The 19,100-nt window shown below is 42.3% G+C and overlaps 2 protein-coding genes across 6 annotated transcripts in view; one reads left to right on the top strand and one right to left on the bottom strand.

Moving 5' to 3' along the window:
- myo9aa (myosin IXAa) overlaps window positions 1–13,485 on the bottom strand; it is a 103,282-nt gene extending 89,797 nt beyond the window's left edge. For all 4 annotated transcript variants that reach the window (XM_066646918.1, XM_066646919.1, XM_066646920.1 and 1 more), the window contains exon 1: window positions 13,183–13,485. The gene's annotated coding sequence lies outside the window, so the exon portion shown is untranslated. The remainder of the gene's footprint in view (window positions 1–13,182) is intronic.
- Window positions 13,486–14,170: 685 nt separating this feature from the next.
- senp8 (SUMO peptidase family member, NEDD8 specific) lies at window positions 14,171–18,257 on the top strand. 2 transcript variants are annotated; one of them, XM_066647691.1, is made up of 2 exons: window positions 14,171–14,285; window positions 15,830–18,257. In XM_066647691.1, the coding sequence occupies exon 2, from the start codon at window positions 15,862–15,864 to the stop codon at window positions 16,498–16,500; it is 639 nt and encodes a 212-aa protein (XP_066503788.1). In that variant the 5' UTR covers window positions 14,171–14,285; window positions 15,830–15,861; the 3' UTR covers window positions 16,501–18,257. The 2 variants fall into 2 exon arrangements, with proteins under 2 accessions (XP_066503788.1, XP_066503787.1); XM_066647690.1 differs by lacking the exon at window positions 14,171–14,285 and adding an exon at window positions 14,326–14,553.
- The last annotated feature ends 843 nt before the right edge of the window (window positions 18,258–19,100 follow it).

The following is a 19,100-nucleotide window of genomic DNA, read 5'->3' as shown; positions in this document are numbered from 1 at the left end:
AGGAGGAAAGAGAGTATGCTCTGTTCATTACACAGCTACAAATTTGCCTGCTTCTTGTTACCACTGAGTTCAAACAGGGACAATCGGTGTGTGTATGCACAGGCCAATGAGCAATCCAGACATCAGACAACATCTCAGGGGGAAATTTGTTCCTACTGACCATCGTCATGCAGCCTGCAAACGGATTGCTTTTTAAAAGTCTGGCTCCGCTGAAGAATAAGTCGAGCAACATTTCTTGGTGTCTTTCAACAAAGTGTAGTAAAAAATGTAAAAGATCGGTCTGTCTGGAACGAAGCACTGAGCTCATTCTCTAAGATTATCAAATGTTAAAAAAGGAACCACCCCAGTAAACAATTAGCCGTTGATTCAACGTTGAAATAACGTAGTGACTGCCGTCTAATCAACGTTCTCTTAAGGTTGAAAATGAAAGTTGAAAAGACGTCCAAACACAGACATCGAAAAGGCGACTATTAGACGTATTTTGGACGTCCATTGACGTTATTAACTGGTCCCGAAATAAATTACTTGTATAAAACGAGTTTTGGACGTCCACTGACGTTATCGATTGGTCACCACTTAACTAACTTATTAAGATGGATTTTGGACGTCCGTTGACGTTTAAAATATGTCCTTGACGGACAGACTACTTTTAGACCTATTTTGAACGTCCAGGGACGTTCCTTGTTTACTGGGACGTGAATTGGATTGACAGATCAGGTCGTACAATAACAGAGAGACAAGAAAATGTGTGTGTGCTCCGATAAAATTTCAATACTGTACAGACTGGAAAAAATGATTCCCACAAAGCCAATCCCATCCCTGCGCCAGCCTCAGATTGGCCTAAAGCCTGTCTGGCCTAAGACCGTCCGTTCATCATGACACTAAAAATACCCCTGGGTGTACAGTCGACGGCTAATGCTGTGGATCATTACTTATTGATCCCGGTATGAAGCATAAATGTGGACTGTATCCACAGCACATAAAAGCATAGGCAGAAAAAGCACTAACAGCAGAGCACTATTCTCTGCTCTGAAAAGGAAACAGCATGGTTTTAATCACTGCTGCATATGTAGAAAGGTAAAACAGTTTTATCATTGGTTGGACACTTGCTTATTAATTAAAGCTCCATATGTTCTGGAGATAAAAACAAACCATCTGTTTTAGGAAATGTGTAGGCTCTGCGTCGTCACGCTGAAGCTAGAATCTGCCATCAATCAAAATTGGCGAAATGCACAAACACATACCTCATAAAAGCTTGAACAGAAAGCATTTTTATTACACGACACCAGACTCCACACTCAGGACTAGAATGAGACTCCAGAAGGGAATGGATGAGTCAGCTTACATAAAAAAAATCTAATAATAATAACCTCAAAGCCTTCTCTATTCCTCCAACTGTTTTATATCCCACATGGAGTATGCGACCAGCTAGATCAGATGATTTCAAATCCAACCATCGCCTCATCTCTGGTGAGAATGCACCCTACAGCAGTGTTTTATTACAGTCTAGAAAAGGATTTTATATGATAACACATTCTGAAGGTTAGAAAAACTGTAACTGCTTTGGTGTGGATTTTTAGTGCATTTTGTTTATTCCATTAGTTGGTGAAAGCAGAGAAAATCCAGATGTTAACGTTACTGTTAAAAATATGAATATTATTTAGCAGCCTTTGTCATTGCAATGGAATTAAACAGATGTGACTTGAATGAAACTAACTATTCATCAGTTGAGGACAAACAAAAGGATAAAAAGCAAGATGTAGAATCACGGCCATCGACATTCCTTACGTCACTCAGACTTCTTTCCTGTAGCAGAAAGGGTTAAACCTACTCTGGGGTCTCTGGTTAAGTCACAATTACATTAGTGCTTCTGTGGGTATGACATACCTGTATAATGAATTCTGGGTTAAGAGTTTAACACTGCATTACACAACAACTAATAAAACCACAAAAACCTGACAAACTGCGAATGAAAACTCATAACCCAAAGCATGTTGTGATATGTTTTCACTTTCATTTACGGTTATCCTATCAGTCTAGAATTCATCAGCGCTTCGCCAAACCACACAGGACAGTCCCGCACAAGGGCAGTGGTCGGAGAGGGACATTACCCTCGTGCACCATGCCGCACTGCAGTCCTGCACCAGCTCTGTTAACCTCCATGCGATCAGCTGGATCTGGCAGTCGTCCAGCCTCGGCTTCGTTTCAGCCTCGCACCACTGTCTTCATAGTAATTAAAGAGGACGGTAGGGCCGCAGGCTGGCCCCTAACACAGCACGTAAATAATCACAGTCCGGCACACTGAACCAAACCCAACTGCAGCACACGCTCACTCCACATTCCCTGCTATAACGGGAATGTGTCGGCATAACACTAAATGCTGACAGGTGGAAGCAACAAATGTGAATCTGTCACTGAAACGCAAGAGGGGTTGGGGTGGGGGGCGTGAGGATTGTGCTGTTCCTGAAAGAGAACTGGTTACAACAAAAGGTGTTGAGACGCCAAAGTAGACAAGAGGAAAGGGTCTTTAATAATAATAAATAAGTTAAATCTGTGCCAGATCCAGAGATCCAGGACAATGCAACGTGCACTTTTAATGAGGTGCTGATGCCAGATACCTTCAAAAATTCACAGACATCTGCTTATCTTGATATTTTGCCTAGATCTTCATTGATAAACAAGCACAAATTCACTGCTGAAGCGTCTAACATACTGTGCACATGGCTATTTGTGCAATACATGAAGATGTATTGAGACAGTAATCTCACTGGTATTTCACTTTAATAAAACAAGCCAAGCAATTTAGCACTGAAAAAAAATACGACACCCTAAAGACCTCTTAAAACCCCAGGCTGAGGGGAATAATTCTGAGAAAACACTCAAATTTTAGACCTTTCAGTGCTCCTCTCTGAGTGATTCAAAGAGGAACATACCATTAACACAGAGTGCAGATACAGGTTCATACAGTAGCTCTAGTATATCTAGGCCTACGTACCCAGAGAGACAGTTGCGTACAAACCGCCACTTTTATGGCCTCATAAAACGGCGTCTCCAAGTCAGACATCCGGGACTTTTTACAGGCAAGTCACAACATGAGTAAATGAGAATCTCACTCTCACCTACACCGAAAATGTAGCAGTAAAAGAATATATACATACACACACACACACACACTTAATTTAATAACTTTATCAGGTGGTGCCCTTGAGCTCAAACTCCAGTTCCTGAAGTGCTGTAGAAGTGCTATTAATACAATCCTGTTCAAAAAAAGTGGCGCATGAACAGCCACCGCCTATGTGTCCCGTCTCTGGCAGGACAATTCCCCGCCTCTTGTGTGTTGCGCCCACTGCCTGAACAATGACCCCAACATGAGCGAAACAGGAAACATGACTAAGGCAGCCCTCTACAACAAAAATATCATTCTAATGTGTTCTTGGTGAGGTGTCTAGGAGCAGTGCACCTTACAGTCACCGGCTATTCAAAGCAATCTGTATCACTGAGTAAAAATTAAAAGAATTATATGTGATATCGCTGTTAAACATTAAAGAGTTCATATTCTACATTTATTTTGTACACAGATGTTCACTTACGATGTTTGTGAAATCAGTCATAATTTACCATAATCTCAAATATGTTGTAGACATATGGTATTTCTGAGTCAATGCCGGTATCTGATATTAAACGTGTACATATCTGCTAATATCGATACAGATGCCAATTTATATTTACAAAATAAAGATGAGCCACTCTGGATTTACACTAGAGAAAAATGTAACATTTATTTACACATTTTAGCTTTCGACCATTCATTCATTATCTGTAAAGTTCAGGGTCGCAGTGGGTCCAGAGCCTACCTGGAATCATTGAGCGCAAGGTATGAATGCACCCTGTAGGGGGCGCCAGTCCTTCACAGAGCAACACACACACGTTCACTCACACACTCACACCTACGGACACTTTGGAGTCGCCAATCCACCTACCAACGTGTGTTTTAGGACTGTGGGAGGAAACCCACGCAGACACAGGGAGAACACACCACACTCCTCACAGACAGTCACCCGGAGTGGGAATCGAACCAACAACCTCCAGGTCCCTGGAGCTGTGTGACTGCGACACTAACCTGCTGCACCACCGTGCCGCCCTAGCTTTCAGCCAACTTTAAATTTCAGCGACTTTAAATTCTTTTTTTAATTTAACAATTTAAATATAACAATAGATCTACTCAAACAAATAAAATAAATAACAATAAATACTAATACACAAAGTAATGTTAACTTAAAGCAAAGACTTCAACACCATAAATAACAATAGACTCTAAGCAATGTAACTATTCAACAATACAGTAAATAAGCTGCAAGTGTTGCCCAGTGTTCTTCCAGCATAAAATAAATAAATGTGGGAGAAATTATTGGTTTGAAATATTGACAAAATCAAATAAAAATCTGGCAGGTGCCGATAACCTTTAAAAAATGAATTCTCCCAATACAGATATAACTCTGATATAATCGTGCATCACTAATAATCTGTAAACACTGATATATGGAACTGGTTTCTGATTGGATTGGTTGCCATTTATTATACGTGAAACCCTAACTTCAACGTGAATGTGTGAGTTAAACTGCTGTTTTAATCATTTTCACCTACTCATGTTTCTTTTCCTATTACTTTTACAAAATATGTAGATTTGAAGTGCTCTCTTTTTTGCCTACAACTCTACATTATGTCGCCTTAAGAGTCTAAAGTACATTGAGTTTTGTGTACGTACTACATCATATGTACTCACAAAACGAGGCCCTAAAAAAAGAAAAAAAAAACAAACAAACAGCACAGAGATGATGAGAGAACAGCTAAGACAGGCCGGAGTGAGAAAGAAAAAGAAGAAGTTACTGCAAGGCTAGAGCTATCACTAACCTACATTATGTACACACCATTTCCCCTTCACAATCCTGGCCATTAGGACAAACTGCTAGACTTAGCAGGCCTTGGCCTGAGGGCAGGCAGCAGACAGGAGGAGGACACAAGGAGCCTCTCTGCAGGCGCCCTTTCTGGCAGCCGAACAAATGCACATCAGCGCCCACCAGATGCTCACGCTCAGCTCATCCTAGGCCACACTGAGGCCAATAAACCAAATGTCGCCCCAGAGCCAGCCGTGGAGGAGAGAGCTTGGAATGGGCTGGTAAGTGTTCAAATAGCTCAGAGGTGAACTTTTAGTGCAAGTGGCTGATTAATGCACTGTTATCATAGAATCAAAAGTTTCCTCAGGGTTAAACACAGATAAATAACTGAATACTTTAGCTTTTAAGACTTGTGGTTCTATACACTTATGTTATATTACTCCTAAAAGTGAATCACACTGGTTTTGTAAATTTGACACTGACAGGCAGAGACACACACACACACACACAACTGTAAATATCAAACAATAGCCTCACACCAACACAGATCAAATACCAGATCACCATCTCCGCCTGGAACACTAACTTTGGTTTTTAAATCAAAGTCAGCATTACGTTTAAATCAAAGTCAGCATTATGTTACCGTGACAACTCAATCCCACTGAACATCAAATGAATCTACAGCTTTGGAAAAAGCCGGAGTGTATCAAACGAATCCAAAACACACCGCTGTTTGTCCGGCTTCCTCCAGGGGGCTGCCCTCTCTAAATGTTAGGTCACGATTAATAGGGGCTTGTGGTTTATTTGGTCCTGCCCACATTATGAACTCAGACTGAATGGAAACAAATGACAGTAAGACCAGCCAAGTCGTTAGAGTAAATGCGTGAAAATGCAAAAAAAGGGAAAGAGCTCAGAATGAAAGCATAATGTTCATATTTAGATCATGTTGGAGGACCGTGCAGCGAAGGCCATGAACGCTACCACATGCTGATCATCATCAAAACAGCTTTCCAAGGTATCAACAAAAGGATGCCAGATGCAATGTGCATGATGTCATTATTATTGCAACAATATTTATAAAACCAAAAGTGCTGACCACATGTGCGGTTCAAAAACAACCTACACATCACAGCGCTCTGAAATAAGTTCACCGAGCCCCTTGAGAGCCTTATGAAACCAGTCAAAGTCTGAGTTCACTGAAACAAATTGCTTGGCATACAGTGCTAAGCCAACATTCTGTAATGGCCACATTGATGAAAACATCTGTAACACGAACCCTTTAAAATCTGTTTCTTTAAATTACAAGGGTGTTGAAAATCCAGGTAATTCCAAAAATTAACCTACAGACAGTTCAAGCGTGCAGGTTTTTTTCCAGCTCAAATCTTTTACGTTGATTGAATTGGAAAGCCCTTTATTTTCCAACCCTAACTCTGTGCTTTCGTCCTCTCTCTGTTACAGTATGGCTGGAAAAATTATAATACACTATCCCTTGTTATCTGCAGCTTCCTGGCTTGCACCCTGAACTGCTGTTCCGAAGAGTACATGCAAGAGGGCATCCAAGATTCGAGACAAGATAAGACGGTGATGAATCCTCCAGTCTCCTGAAACAGCGAGACTTAGGTTTCCAAAAAATTTTTCTTCTGGCCTGAGAGTCAAATGATAAAGCGGAGACATTAGGCAGCGTTTCCTGCAATGGACATCCAGAGTACAGTGGAGAACAGAGAAGAAAGCTTGGAGTTTCAGATGTCTCCTCCTGGAGGTCAGGAGAGTCTGAATAATCCTGTATTTTTAGTCCAGTGCCCTAGATTCACAATAGACCATCACCTTCTAAACCTCAAAGCTCTACTGCTACAATGCCTCATCCACACCTGTTCTTCTGATGTACATTAGTCAGACGAGAATACTCATTTAGGAAAAAGAAGAGTGTGATCACCGGTGACTGTCTGTGAGGAGTGTGGTGTGTTCTCCCTGTGTCTGCGTGGGTTTCCTCCGGGTGACTGTCTGTGAGGAGTGTGGTGTGTTCTCCCTGTGTCTGCGTGGGTTTCCTCCGGGTGACTGTCTGTGAGGAGTATGGTGTGTTCTCCGTGTCTGCGTGGGTTTCCTCCGGGTGCTCCGGTTTCCTCCCACAGTCCAAAAACACACGTTAGTAGGTGGATTGGCGACTCAAAAGTGTACGTAGGTGTGAGTGAATGTGTGTTGCCCTGTGAAGGACTGGCGCCCCCTCCAGGGTGTATTCCCGCCTTGCGCCCAATGATTCAGGCTCTGGACCCACCACGACCCTGAACTGGATAAGCGCTTACAGATAATGAATGAATGAATGAATGTGATCACTGCTGAATCATTCAAGTAATCTACTGATGAAATAAATAACTATTTGTCTGAAAAATCTAACAATAAAAATATAATTACTCCACAACTTTAAAGTATTCTAAAAAGCTTTATGGGGAAACCTTTTAAGACAAACCTTTTAAGAATATGTCTTTAAATATATTAAATAACGCTGGGAAAACCCCATAAAAATGAAGTTACTGTAAAAAATACTACATGAGAAACCAGTAAAAAATTTACTGTTGATGCATAAAATTATCTAACGTCAGAGTTATACAATATAAAATTTAACTGGGTCAATGCGACAGCTCTGCAGAGGATGGAATAAATTCAACAAACTAAAGAGAAGGGTAGACAGTGAGAGTGTGCCCTAATGACCCATCCCTGAGGGGGGATAAGAGAGGTATCACCGCAGCCATCTGAAACAAACACAGATGAAAAGCGAAGGATGCTAATGGATTTACCAGGCCCCTTGTCTAATTGACAATACAATCTGAGAGGACCATGACAAACCGATTAAATAGTCATATGAAAAACTGGTGAAAACCGCCTCAGTGAAAAACGCCCTGCATCTCAATGGTCAATGAGGGCACTGTTGGGCACAACGTATTTAATGCTTTATTATCGGGTCCAGCATGACGGTGCACGTCAAAGGATTACTGACCTCCTGCCCTGACTCAAACAGCCATATGGCCACAAGAAGCTCTGGCAGCAAACGTCCCTGTTACACACAGAGTTCAGAGTATAAAGGCTGGAGGACCCTGAGAATGACTGCTGCACTTCAAACAAGCATAACCTCCTGAAGGCTACACAGGAACGCTACAAATCAACTACACAGGCACCATCAAAGGGAAGAGTACTTAGCAGACAATGCCTTATCTTGGTTAAAGGCAGGATATGTAAAATTCTCACTTCTGTGTGCAAACATAGGCTACCTGCCATCTCCAACAGGAAGCTGAAAATTTACCTGAAGTTATTTCAAACAAAGGGTTAGACTAGAATACCCATACAATTGAATGCTGGGAAAAAACAGTCAAAGAAGTTCAAAGAGTCATTTAAAACATTTCCGCGTTCTCGTGGCCATAACGACATTGTTAACCATCATTCAACCAAAGGACATGCCATGTTCAACAGTGAGAAATAAGCCTCATCCGTTCCGTTACATCTTTAAACAGTAGGGAACCAGGGTACAACTTCTGGTTTATTTTGGGTTAAATAAAAGTTTCCTTTCTAAATTAAACGGTCGTTTATTCATCGCTGTCAGTTTCCAGAAACATATTATAAAAAAAGAACCACAAAATAAATAAATAAATAAAAACACACAGTGCATTACCCGTGGAGTTGGACGGAGAACAGTAGCATTTTTGAGATGAGCTGTAAGAGTATTAATCACTGTTTCCAGTTACAGGCTGCCTATATGACCCAGGCATCCAAGACTGCAGCTGTGTATCCATCTCCTCTCATTGCAAACCACAGCCCTCTTTAGCCACATATACACTGACAACAGTATCACAGATGTTTCTTGTGGTCATATACAGAATTAGAACATGCGACCATGATTATTAGAGTGAAAAGTGTGTTTTCCATTCACCAAGCTTTTGCAAATTTGAAAAAGGCACAGAAAAAAAAAGCCTGAAAATGTAGTACACAACTCTCCCAGGAATATGGTGGATGTTGTTGGGTTGGCACGGACATTTCGGCCCTCTTTAGCCGGCCCGCTACAGCTCATCCTTCCTGGCATCTCTGAACTTTATCACAGCCATAAAGAGTTTGCAAAAGACTGTAAAGAGGATTCTGCTAAACAACAGGCAACACGAATATATACGTCATGCTTGTTTGGATGCCACCCCCCAGTCAAGGGAGCCTACATCATCTAAAGATCCTTCTTATAACTGTAGTGGACAAAAACACAAATTATTTCATTGTATCTGTCATAATGTCTTTATTTTGCGAAGCATTTGTGAAAAGTCAAGATAGAGACATGACTAATGTGAATCAGAAATTACAGGGAATTTTCCTTCGCTGCCATGAAGTGAATCCCTTGTATTAAGGAGGGTTTCTGGACTCTATTTGAAGCTGGGGGAAGTACAAAGCCAAAACATATGATCGGTCTACGTTCTGCCCTGCACATTGTCCACAGTAATGCAATTCTGAACGTGTAGATGATTTAGAGGTGGACAAAAGCTGCAATTCCTCAACATGTACATATTTCAAGTCATGCTTAATAAAACCAAGGACATGAACTACCAGAGTAAAACCAAGTCAATCCTGAATTCAGGTTGATTTTAAACAATCCAAAAGGTCCATCCATTCATTATCTGTAACCGCGTATCCATTTCAGGGTCACGGTGGGTCCAGAGCCTACCTGGAATCATTGGGCGCAAGGCAGGAATACACCCTGGAGGGGGCGCCAGTCCTTCACAGGGCAACACACACACACACACACACACACACACACACACACACACACACATACTCCTACGGTCACTTTTGAGTCGCCAATCCACCTACCAACATGTGTTTTTGGACTGTGGGAGGAAACCGGAGCACCCGGAGGAAACCCACGCAGACACAGAGAGAACACACCACACTCCTCACAGACAGTCACCCGGAGGAAACCCACGCAGACACAGAGAGAACACACCACACTCCTCACAGACAGTCACCCGGAGGAAACCCACGCAGACACAGAGAGAACACACCACACTCCTCACAGACAGTCACCTGGAGGAAACCCACGCGGACACAGGGAGAACACACCACACTCCTCACAGACAGTCACCCGGAGCAGGAATCGAACCCACAACCTCCAGGTCCCTGGAGCTGGTGACTCCGACGCTACCTGCTGTGCCACCGTACCGTCCCAATCCAAAAGGTAGAGAGAGGAAAGTGTGCTAACGCAGATCTTGTCTAAAGCCAAAGGGTTCATCTAACAGCTCCTCTGTATTTCTCAATTAACTTTGGAGGAGCCCTTCTCTCCTTAATAAACATACATTCCAGCATAAAGTTTGGGTCTTAAAAAAAGACCTACCTCAGATCACACAGACTCTCTTCACAGTTCCAATTAACTTTAATGATTGCAGATCAGATGAACGCATTAAAGGGCATTTATACACACACCACTCTTTAGAGAGTAATCAAATATCATTACGCTGCAATTTTAACACTACGGATTTAGCGCACTGTAATTTAATGCTGATATGATCTGAATGTTAATGTGAAGCTGACTATAAATAATAAATAAAGCACAAGAGAAAAGTGCAGAAACATTTCTGCAGGGTTCCATGCTCAGATCACGAGTCTAGATCACATCATGAGTCCAATCACGGTGACACGTGAGAGGACATGAGACTCAACACAGAGGCTTTCTGACCTGTCTATGAGGCACTTCAGAGAGGCAGCCTGTCCCCACCTCGACAGCCCTCGAGGAGCTCTTCCCGCTGAGAGCTTCCTCTCTAGGCATTCGGATGAGGCAGCAACATTTATTTCTGGTCTGCATAAATATTTAATGGTTATATCAAACTTGCAAAGAGATTTTTTTCTCTTGCGAACTAACGGGCTTCACAGATCTGCTTTCTAAACCCGTTTTGGATATTTCGGTTATTCCCCAAATCTGACACTGGAAATACTGTTGGAGAAGGGGGTTAAAATTGTTGTTTAAAAAGTTCTTCAAAGTGAATAGATTTCAAAAAGGTCCTAGATCACTTTAAACTTCAGTTGGTGGATGATACCCTACGTGAGAAGACTTGGAGTTCATCACTACACTTAATATCCAGTTTAACTTGTGGCTTATGGAGCGTGGATTCCAGAAACAAACTGAACAACTTCATACAAGCAAAGCTTTTCCTGTCATCCAATGTAAAAACAATCACATGTCTCTGGTTGCTGAGAAACATGTCATTGTTTTAACTAAGCTTTCCAAGAATATTATTAACCACATCATGAATCACAGGGTGCATTTTGTCATTTTCTACGGTGTCAGATATCTGCAGGACCAGCTGTCAGACTGATGTCAGATCAGGCTTCCATACAACTGTAGCAGCTGAGACAGGCGCTGAACATTCGCCTGGACACATTCAATTCACCTGCAATCTCTTCTGGGATATATATACCACGGCTTTTTAAAAACCCAATAAAACCTAACACAGTGGCCCTGCTTCTCGTGAATGTGTGCTTAGAGTTGGAGATTTTCTTTATTTAATAAGAACAATGCAAATGTTGTCCACTGCATCATCCATATACTACACAGGCAGCAGATGGACATTAGGTTTGATAAAGCCTCCAAAATAAAGTCTCACGATTAGAACAAAGGCTAGGAGACATTCCTCGCAGACAAACGTAGCCTCTGACATTCGCCCAGGTTTTTTTTTTTTTAAACATTTCTGCATAATTAAAAGGCCAAGATGGAAACAATGTTATTCAGATGGTCATACAGAGGTTGAATTGTTCACAGTTGGGGACGATACGGACCGGACATTTAAAGCATATAATGTTTCTAGAAGCGACCTTAAGAGATAGTTATTGCATGAAAAGGCTGCAGCCAGAAGCCTAAGAAATGAGTTTCATGAGAGTTTTGGGATTAGCATTTGGCCTAAGACATAATTTATTAAATCCTTTCATGGCAGTGAGGTACCTGCAGGCTTCGGTCCTCAGGGGAAATGAGTTTGAAGATTTACCGCCACAGAAGCCCTCTATAGGTTCAGTGTTTATTTTACTTTAGGAAAAAAAAACTGACTCTTCACATGCAACCACTCAAACAACATAAAACAACTGTTAAATCTGAACAAAAAAGAACATCTCTTTCCCTTTCCACAGCTATAGAGAAATCCTACTTTGTGAAACACCTACCAAGTTTCAGTCCAAACTTTTACTATTTATAATTAATATAATAATAATACACACACAGGGAGTAGTGCAGACACTGCCCCAGCCTACATGGGTCAGGACATCTTACATATATGGCATGAGATGGGAAAGAAAGTTCCCCTACATAGTATGAGCTGGGAAAGAAACTCTGCATTTGTTCCTGTCAAGTAAGACATGCACCAAATAAGGTCACACACTGCCTCAAAGCCGTAGCATTAAAACTTGGAGAGCATTCTGCACAGACACATTTTTGTTGCCGAACAGAACGTCCATCTCTTAATAAAATCCACTTGTAAAAAATGTAAACAATAAAGGGCTAGTCCACTAGACCAGACTCTTTTAGAAAGAAGGAGAGCGAGGCTGAATGACAAGGCAGATTTGGCACATTTGCAGCACAGCCCTGAAGGTCTGGCAGTGAGATGTACCTAGTTGCATCATCCAAGGAAACAGGGGCAGGTGAAGACTTAAATAATAATAAGATCACCATCATCTTCATCACGTCTTGTCTGGGTATCTGTCACAAACGTATACTTTAAGGTCTTTATTTTAGTATTGTTTTCTATAGCATTTCTGTGGGACTTACCCCCTGAAAACTCTTAATTCAGTCATACATAGAACTAAACAGGGTGTTGAGGGTGATATGTCCACAGGGGCTTGGTTGTGACTGACTGTGTGTTGTTTTGTCTAAAAACTGCGCACTGCTTTTTAGCATAGTACATGCATCGGGGTGCAACGCGGCTTTTCCCCATTAAATAGGCCCTTTATTTATCCAAGGTGTCAGCCAAGTTGCTCCTTCCAACATTTCACCCTGTCTAGTAGCAGAGTTCAGTAGTAGTTCCAGCCTGCACTGCACTGAAGTATGTAAACTACAGCAGAATGCGATGGTGGCCTTGCTCTTGATGCTGCACACACAACAACAGAGACAGGACAAGACAGAAGAAGTGAGGAGCTCCATGAAGCGGAGCCTCCACACTGAGGGGATGAATGGACCCAGTGAAAGGCGCACACTGCAAATATTCACAACCACAGAGAAATTAATGAAGTGCGTTCAGCTTTTTCTGAATTTTAAACGCCACCGACGACGAAGACTCACCTTCTCGAGCTGAAAACCGATACCAGTGTAGTTACTTTGCTGTAGTTTTGTTGCCTGCGCTCGAGCCCAGCTCTCTCCAGTTAAATATTCCAGCGGACAAGCTTTCCTCTCTCTTCCGAACTGTCCTTCTTCTTCTTCTTTGTAGCAAAATGCTCATGACACCGAACCATTTTGCCTCAGCGCAGTAAACAAGGACCCTTTCCCTCCACTTCACATTTCACCGGGACGAGCTTCTCCCCTTCGTCCGACGAAAGTCCTCTTTTCTGTATTTCTCTCCCTCCACTAATCACTGCTTCTTCTCATTTCTCGTGCTCGCGCGCTGCGCGTGCTCGCCACAAACTCTCCCTCTCTCCCTGCAAGTCCACAAGAGTGGGGCGGGGCTAACGGCAGAGAAACCAGCGCTGATTGGTTTGAGCCTGCGAAGGGCCAATCGGCGCCGCGGACGTTCCGGGGTGTTCCGACTTGGAACGCATTCCAATACGCGCACTTGTGTTCTGACGAGTGAGCTTAGTTAGGGAGCAGGGCTTATTTGCATAAAACCTTTTAGATTTACAATTATTTTTAATTTTAAGTTACGCATTTTAAATTAACTGATATGTGTAAAATCTCTAAAGAGAATGTTAGTTTTGAAATAATAAAAAAAACATAACTGATAGTTTAGCAGAGTCTTAAACTTAATCCAGCACTTCAACTTTTGACAGCAGCACAAATTAATTATAATTGTATATATATATATATAATAGAAGCTGAAATTAAACCACATGGGATCATAGATAAATTCCTAAAAATTAAAAGTTGTTTGTCAGAATTAGATACTTAAAACCTTTACCTTAATCCAGACAGCACAGATTTATGAATAGGACATTATTCCCACCTACATCTCCACTTATCCCCACCCCCCACCCCGAACCGGCTTGTGGCTCGAGGAAAGCTGGAAAAACCTGAGCAAGATTGGTTCCTCAGCTTTATGGCGTTTTAAACCCGGGCTGCGTGAATCTGTGTTTTTGAGTCTTGGAATGCTGCAGTTTCACAGTGGAAATGCTCAGCCATGGCATTAACTGCTTTGCTCATGATACATCATCTAGCGTATAAACAACACCACGGTAACAAACTTATACACTTTAATTTCACTGGAGGTGGCCTTTAAATCAGCCTCAATTCTGAAGATGTTGTATGGACGCGGCCGTTGACCGAGCTTCTAAAGTTAGCTAGCGTATGTGTTCTAGTTAGGGCTCAAGTGTGCGATTTGGGACGCGCCCGCAGTGCTGCTCCTAACGTTACTGAACGGCTCGGTCTGTTTTGCTGCTGCTGGTCTCGCTGTGAATGGTTGCCGTTATGACCCCTCGTTTCGCCGAAGGTTTGGTATTTGAGGTAAATCTGTAAGTTGTTGTCGTTTGTGTAATTTGTGTGGAGATATAATGTGAAAGGTAACGGTTTGATAACGGCGTTATTAACAGTCGCTTGGTTGCTAGGTGGCTAACGGCGCATTGCAGCAAAGGTAGGCAATTGTTTTAGGAAGACTGAAGTTACTGCAACTACTCTTAACTTTATGGTTCTGGAAATTTAGCCTACATTTTATAGGTGTTTAGAAAAGGAATGTGTCCCTGTGATTAGGGCAGAATTATTATAAAATAGCTTATATATAAAAAAAAACAGATGAAAACAGCTACACCTACAAAATTGAGGATACTGTAAGTTTTTATTTTTATATTTTATTATAGGCCTATTTCAAGCCTGTTTTTGTTTTAGTTTTAATCAGTTTGGTTTATATCTCATGAAAATCAGTAATCCAGAATCTCAAATTATTGGAATATTTTATTTCAAGTTTGAGTACAAATGTATTCCAACAGTATACAGTGTATCTCTCGGTCTAGTTTAATCACACAACCAAAAATCAGGGGAAATCTGCTGACTTTACAGTCGCCAACTGACAATTATCGACACCCTCCACGATGCCTTCAAAATAGGGCCAATATTTTTGAGGCAAAAAAAAAAAAAGCTGAGTCCATAACAGAAAAATTGGTTCTCAAATTTTTGGCCCTATTTTGAAGCCACAGACGGTCGCTGCTGAAAAAGCCTAGGCTGTTCACAGACAGCAGTGTCAGAGTATGGAAGGTTGACAGGAACGGGACAGAATGTAGTAGGAATACGTGCACAAGCACCAGGGAGGACCAGAACAAGGATGTCAGTGTGTCGAGAGTCACCACACACACGTCTCCTGGAAAGCGGCTACGAGTGCTGTGTTCCTAACACCAAGAAACTCCCAGAGACAATGTCAGAAGGGTTTTATCTGGGTTCAGGAGATAAAGAACTGGAAGGAAGGAAAAAGAAGGAAGAGAGGGAAAACTGGATGAATGAAGGATTAATACAGAAAAGATAGGAAGCAAAGAGGAAAAAATAAAGTAATGAAAAAGTTTGGAAGAAGGTAATGTGGAAGAATAAAAGGAAAGAAGCTTAGAGAAACTGATAAAAAAGGAAGGGATATAAGTGGAAGGATCAAAGGAAGAAAGGAAATAAGAATCTAATAAAGGGAGAATAGAATAAAATGGCATTAATAAAGGAAAGATGTAATCGATTATGCCCAGTGATTTACAAATGACTTGATGTGCTCAGATCTTCATCATATTCATGTTCTGACACCTTGCAGTAAGCTGTGGCCTCGGTGACTGAGCCTTGGATATGGACCCGGTGGTGCTGAGTTATCAGGACAGTCTGCTGCGGCGCTCAGATGTGTCGCTGTTGGACGGCCCTCATTGGCTCAATGACCAAGTCATTGGTTTCAGCTTTGAATATTTTGCCATGGAGCGCTTCAAGAGCCTGGGCGAAAAGGTCTGCTTCATCAGCCCTGAGGTCACACAGTTTATCAAGTGCACGTCCTGCCAAGACGAGCTCGCTTTGTTCCTGGAGCCTCTCAGGCTGCCCTCGCGCCGGTGGGTATTTCTGGCTGTCAACGACAACTCTAATCAGACAGCTGGAGGTTCCCACTGGAGCCTGCTCCTCTACCAGCGAGATACAGGCCACTTTTCCCACTACGATTCACAGAGCGGAGGCAACTCCCTGCATGCCCGCCGCATCGCAGCCAAGCTTCAGACTTTTCTGGGCATAAGGGGCCAAGCGCCATTCTCAGAAGAGCCTTGTCCATCCCAGCAGAACAGCTACGACTGCGGCATGTATGTCATCTGCAACGCAGAGGCCCTGTGCGAGAGCCTGCGAGCAGAAGGCTGTACTCGCCTGCCGGCCCAGACTCTCACACCCACTTACATCACAAGGAAGCGGACAGAATGGCACTCTCTAATTCAGAGACTTGCTAGGGACTGAAGAGCATTGTGTCGTACTGGTTATGGAGTCGAACACTGAGTGGTTTGCATGCGTTTCTTCATCTGAGGTGCTTGGCCAATAGGGGTGTAAATCTCTGAGGTCGATAGTTTATGGAGGTGGGCAATATGGTAGAAATATTACATTAGGATACATGTGACATATCAAGATTTGGATTCACAGACACAGTATTCCAGTGCCAAACCTGAATACCACCATCAAAAACTCATTCGCTGGTGGAGAGTCTTTCTTAAGGGCAGCACGGTGGTGCAGCAGGTTAGTGTCGCAATCACACAGCTCCAGGGGCCTGGAGGTTGTGGGTTCGATTCCCGCTCCGGGTGACTGTCTGTGAGGAGTGTGGTGTGTTCTCCCTGTGTCCACGTGGGTTTCCTCCGGGTGCTCCGGTTTCCTCCCACAGTCCAAAAAAACACGTTGGTAGGTGGATTGGCGACTCAAAAGTGTCCGTAGGTGTGAGTGAATGTGTCTGTGTCGCCCTGTGAAGGACTGGCGCCCCCTCCAGGGTGTATTCCTGCCTTATGCTCAATGATTCCAGGTAGGCTCTGGACGCACAGCGACCCTGAACTGGATAAGCGCTTACAGATAATGAATGATTGAGTCTTCATTAAATACTGACAATATCCACAGGATTCTCACAGAAGCGATAAGATATTAAAATGATAAAGTGTTGCCATATTGCTCACCTCAATAACGATATAACAGAAATTATTCAAAGCAATGCAAAATCTCAGATTTCACTGTGATGTGTATTAGATATTTTGTTCCAATTCAGAATCTTGTCAGCTTGTATATTATTGAATGTTATTAGTTCAATGATATTATATAATTATCCGTTCTAATTTTCCAGACAGATGCAATATTTCAATTGCAGTGTTACACCCCTATTGACTAATAACCAAGTTCAGTATTTACAGTATACTCCTGCACAACAGTAGTCACAATACTTGGAGGATTAACCAGCATGCACAGCAAATCACAGAAACCTCATCAGCACAGAAACACAGTAGTCTTCGTTCACACGTTCCCGTCTGACTCTTCAGGACACAAATAAACTGCTCCGTCATTCGGACATTCAGGCAAGAGGAAACTTGTGGTGAAACATAATCAGCCGCACAAGCACAGAGACTGTGAATGTAAGCTACGGAAGATTAGTAGCTGCATGGAGTGAGACAATGACATGATGATGAATGTGATGCTTGTTTACAAGACTCTTTTTGCTCAGGGTTATATCAAGAAGAAAACAGAGGAAAGAATGTGATCTGTGTCGTAGATTTACTGTTTGAGAGCTACACCCATTTATCTTTTGTGAAACCTCTGCACCTCATGTGAGCTCAAGTGCAAAGCAGAAGAAAAACCTTATCTTTAAAATCCCATTTCTCTGCTGCCACGAGATGTGCATCTGCCGCTACCTGACACTTCAGAACATAAGCTTTACTGAGAAAATTGAGGATTTCGTCACAGCGCAAGTGCATTCATGCTCTGAACAAGCCAAGTGCTTTCTGACCTCGCAAATGAATGCACGCCTCCTTTGTATTTTTGGCTTTGCTCATGAAGATGAATGATGCAAACAAAAAAACAGCTCATTAAACTCATTGAAATAAAGCATTTGTTGCATGGAAGGAAACCTGAAAGTTTAATTTATAGTACGTTTTTGTGAAGAGACAGTGAAAATAGCCATTTGTGTGGTTTTTACATCAGGTTTCAGTCATGAAGTCAAAACAGTGCTTAGGTCAGTGAACAATATTCATTCATTCGTTGTCTGTAAGCGTTTATCCAGTTCAGGGTCGCGGTGGGACCGGAGCCTACCCAGAATCACTGGGCGTAAGGCAGGAACACACCCTGGAGGAGTTGCCAATCCACCTACCAACGTGTGTTTATGGACTGTGGGAGGTAAGTGAACAATATGGGGTTATAATAAATTACATCACAATACACCTCTATGAGTGGAACATGGATATTGTCAGGATTTGACTGCAGCAGCTGACGACTGCATGTACTGTCAAAAAAACAGGTTTAGACTCGTCATAGAGAGAAACCACAACGGCAATTATAGCCGGAGTATAAGTAACCACATGAAATGCAGAGTAACAAGTAGCAGATTGGATGTCAGACCATTAAGTCATTGTCTTATCTACATCTCATCTAGTTTTGTTGTTGTTTCCCTTCCTGTTCTCTCTCACATGACTTATTTTTTAAACTCTGATGTTCCCAAGGTTTGATCATCTCCTTGCGTCACTGTCTAGGGTGTGTTCCTGCTTGCACAAACGATTCCGGGTATGTTCCTGATTAATCACGACCCTGGTCAGGGTAAAGCCACTGCTTTGGGTGTTTACAGTGTTCTGATTTTGAATTAGAAACAACTGAACTTTTTTTTTCCAAATGGCAGCCACTCAGTAGCAGTGCTTGAGGGATTTGAAACAAATCAATGGTCCAGAGCAGAGATAGATATACTGTTTCAAAGCCTTTAGCTAGTGAAGGTCACTGGAAGCAAGACCTTTTTTTCCCATCAGGCCTGACCTTCAGTTTGGGCACAGCGAGCGAGGGGAGATTACAGTGTCAGCAGTGTGGTGGTGCTGAAAAGCAAC

This window comes from Hoplias malabaricus, chromosome 16 (assembly GCF_029633855.1).
Source record: "Hoplias malabaricus isolate fHopMal1 chromosome 16, fHopMal1.hap1, whole genome shotgun sequence".
Taxonomy (NCBI): Eukaryota; Metazoa; Chordata; class Actinopteri; order Characiformes; family Erythrinidae; genus Hoplias; species Hoplias malabaricus.
The sequence above is the reverse complement of the archived record's forward strand: the minus strand, read 5'-3'. Positions and strand labels throughout refer to the sequence as shown.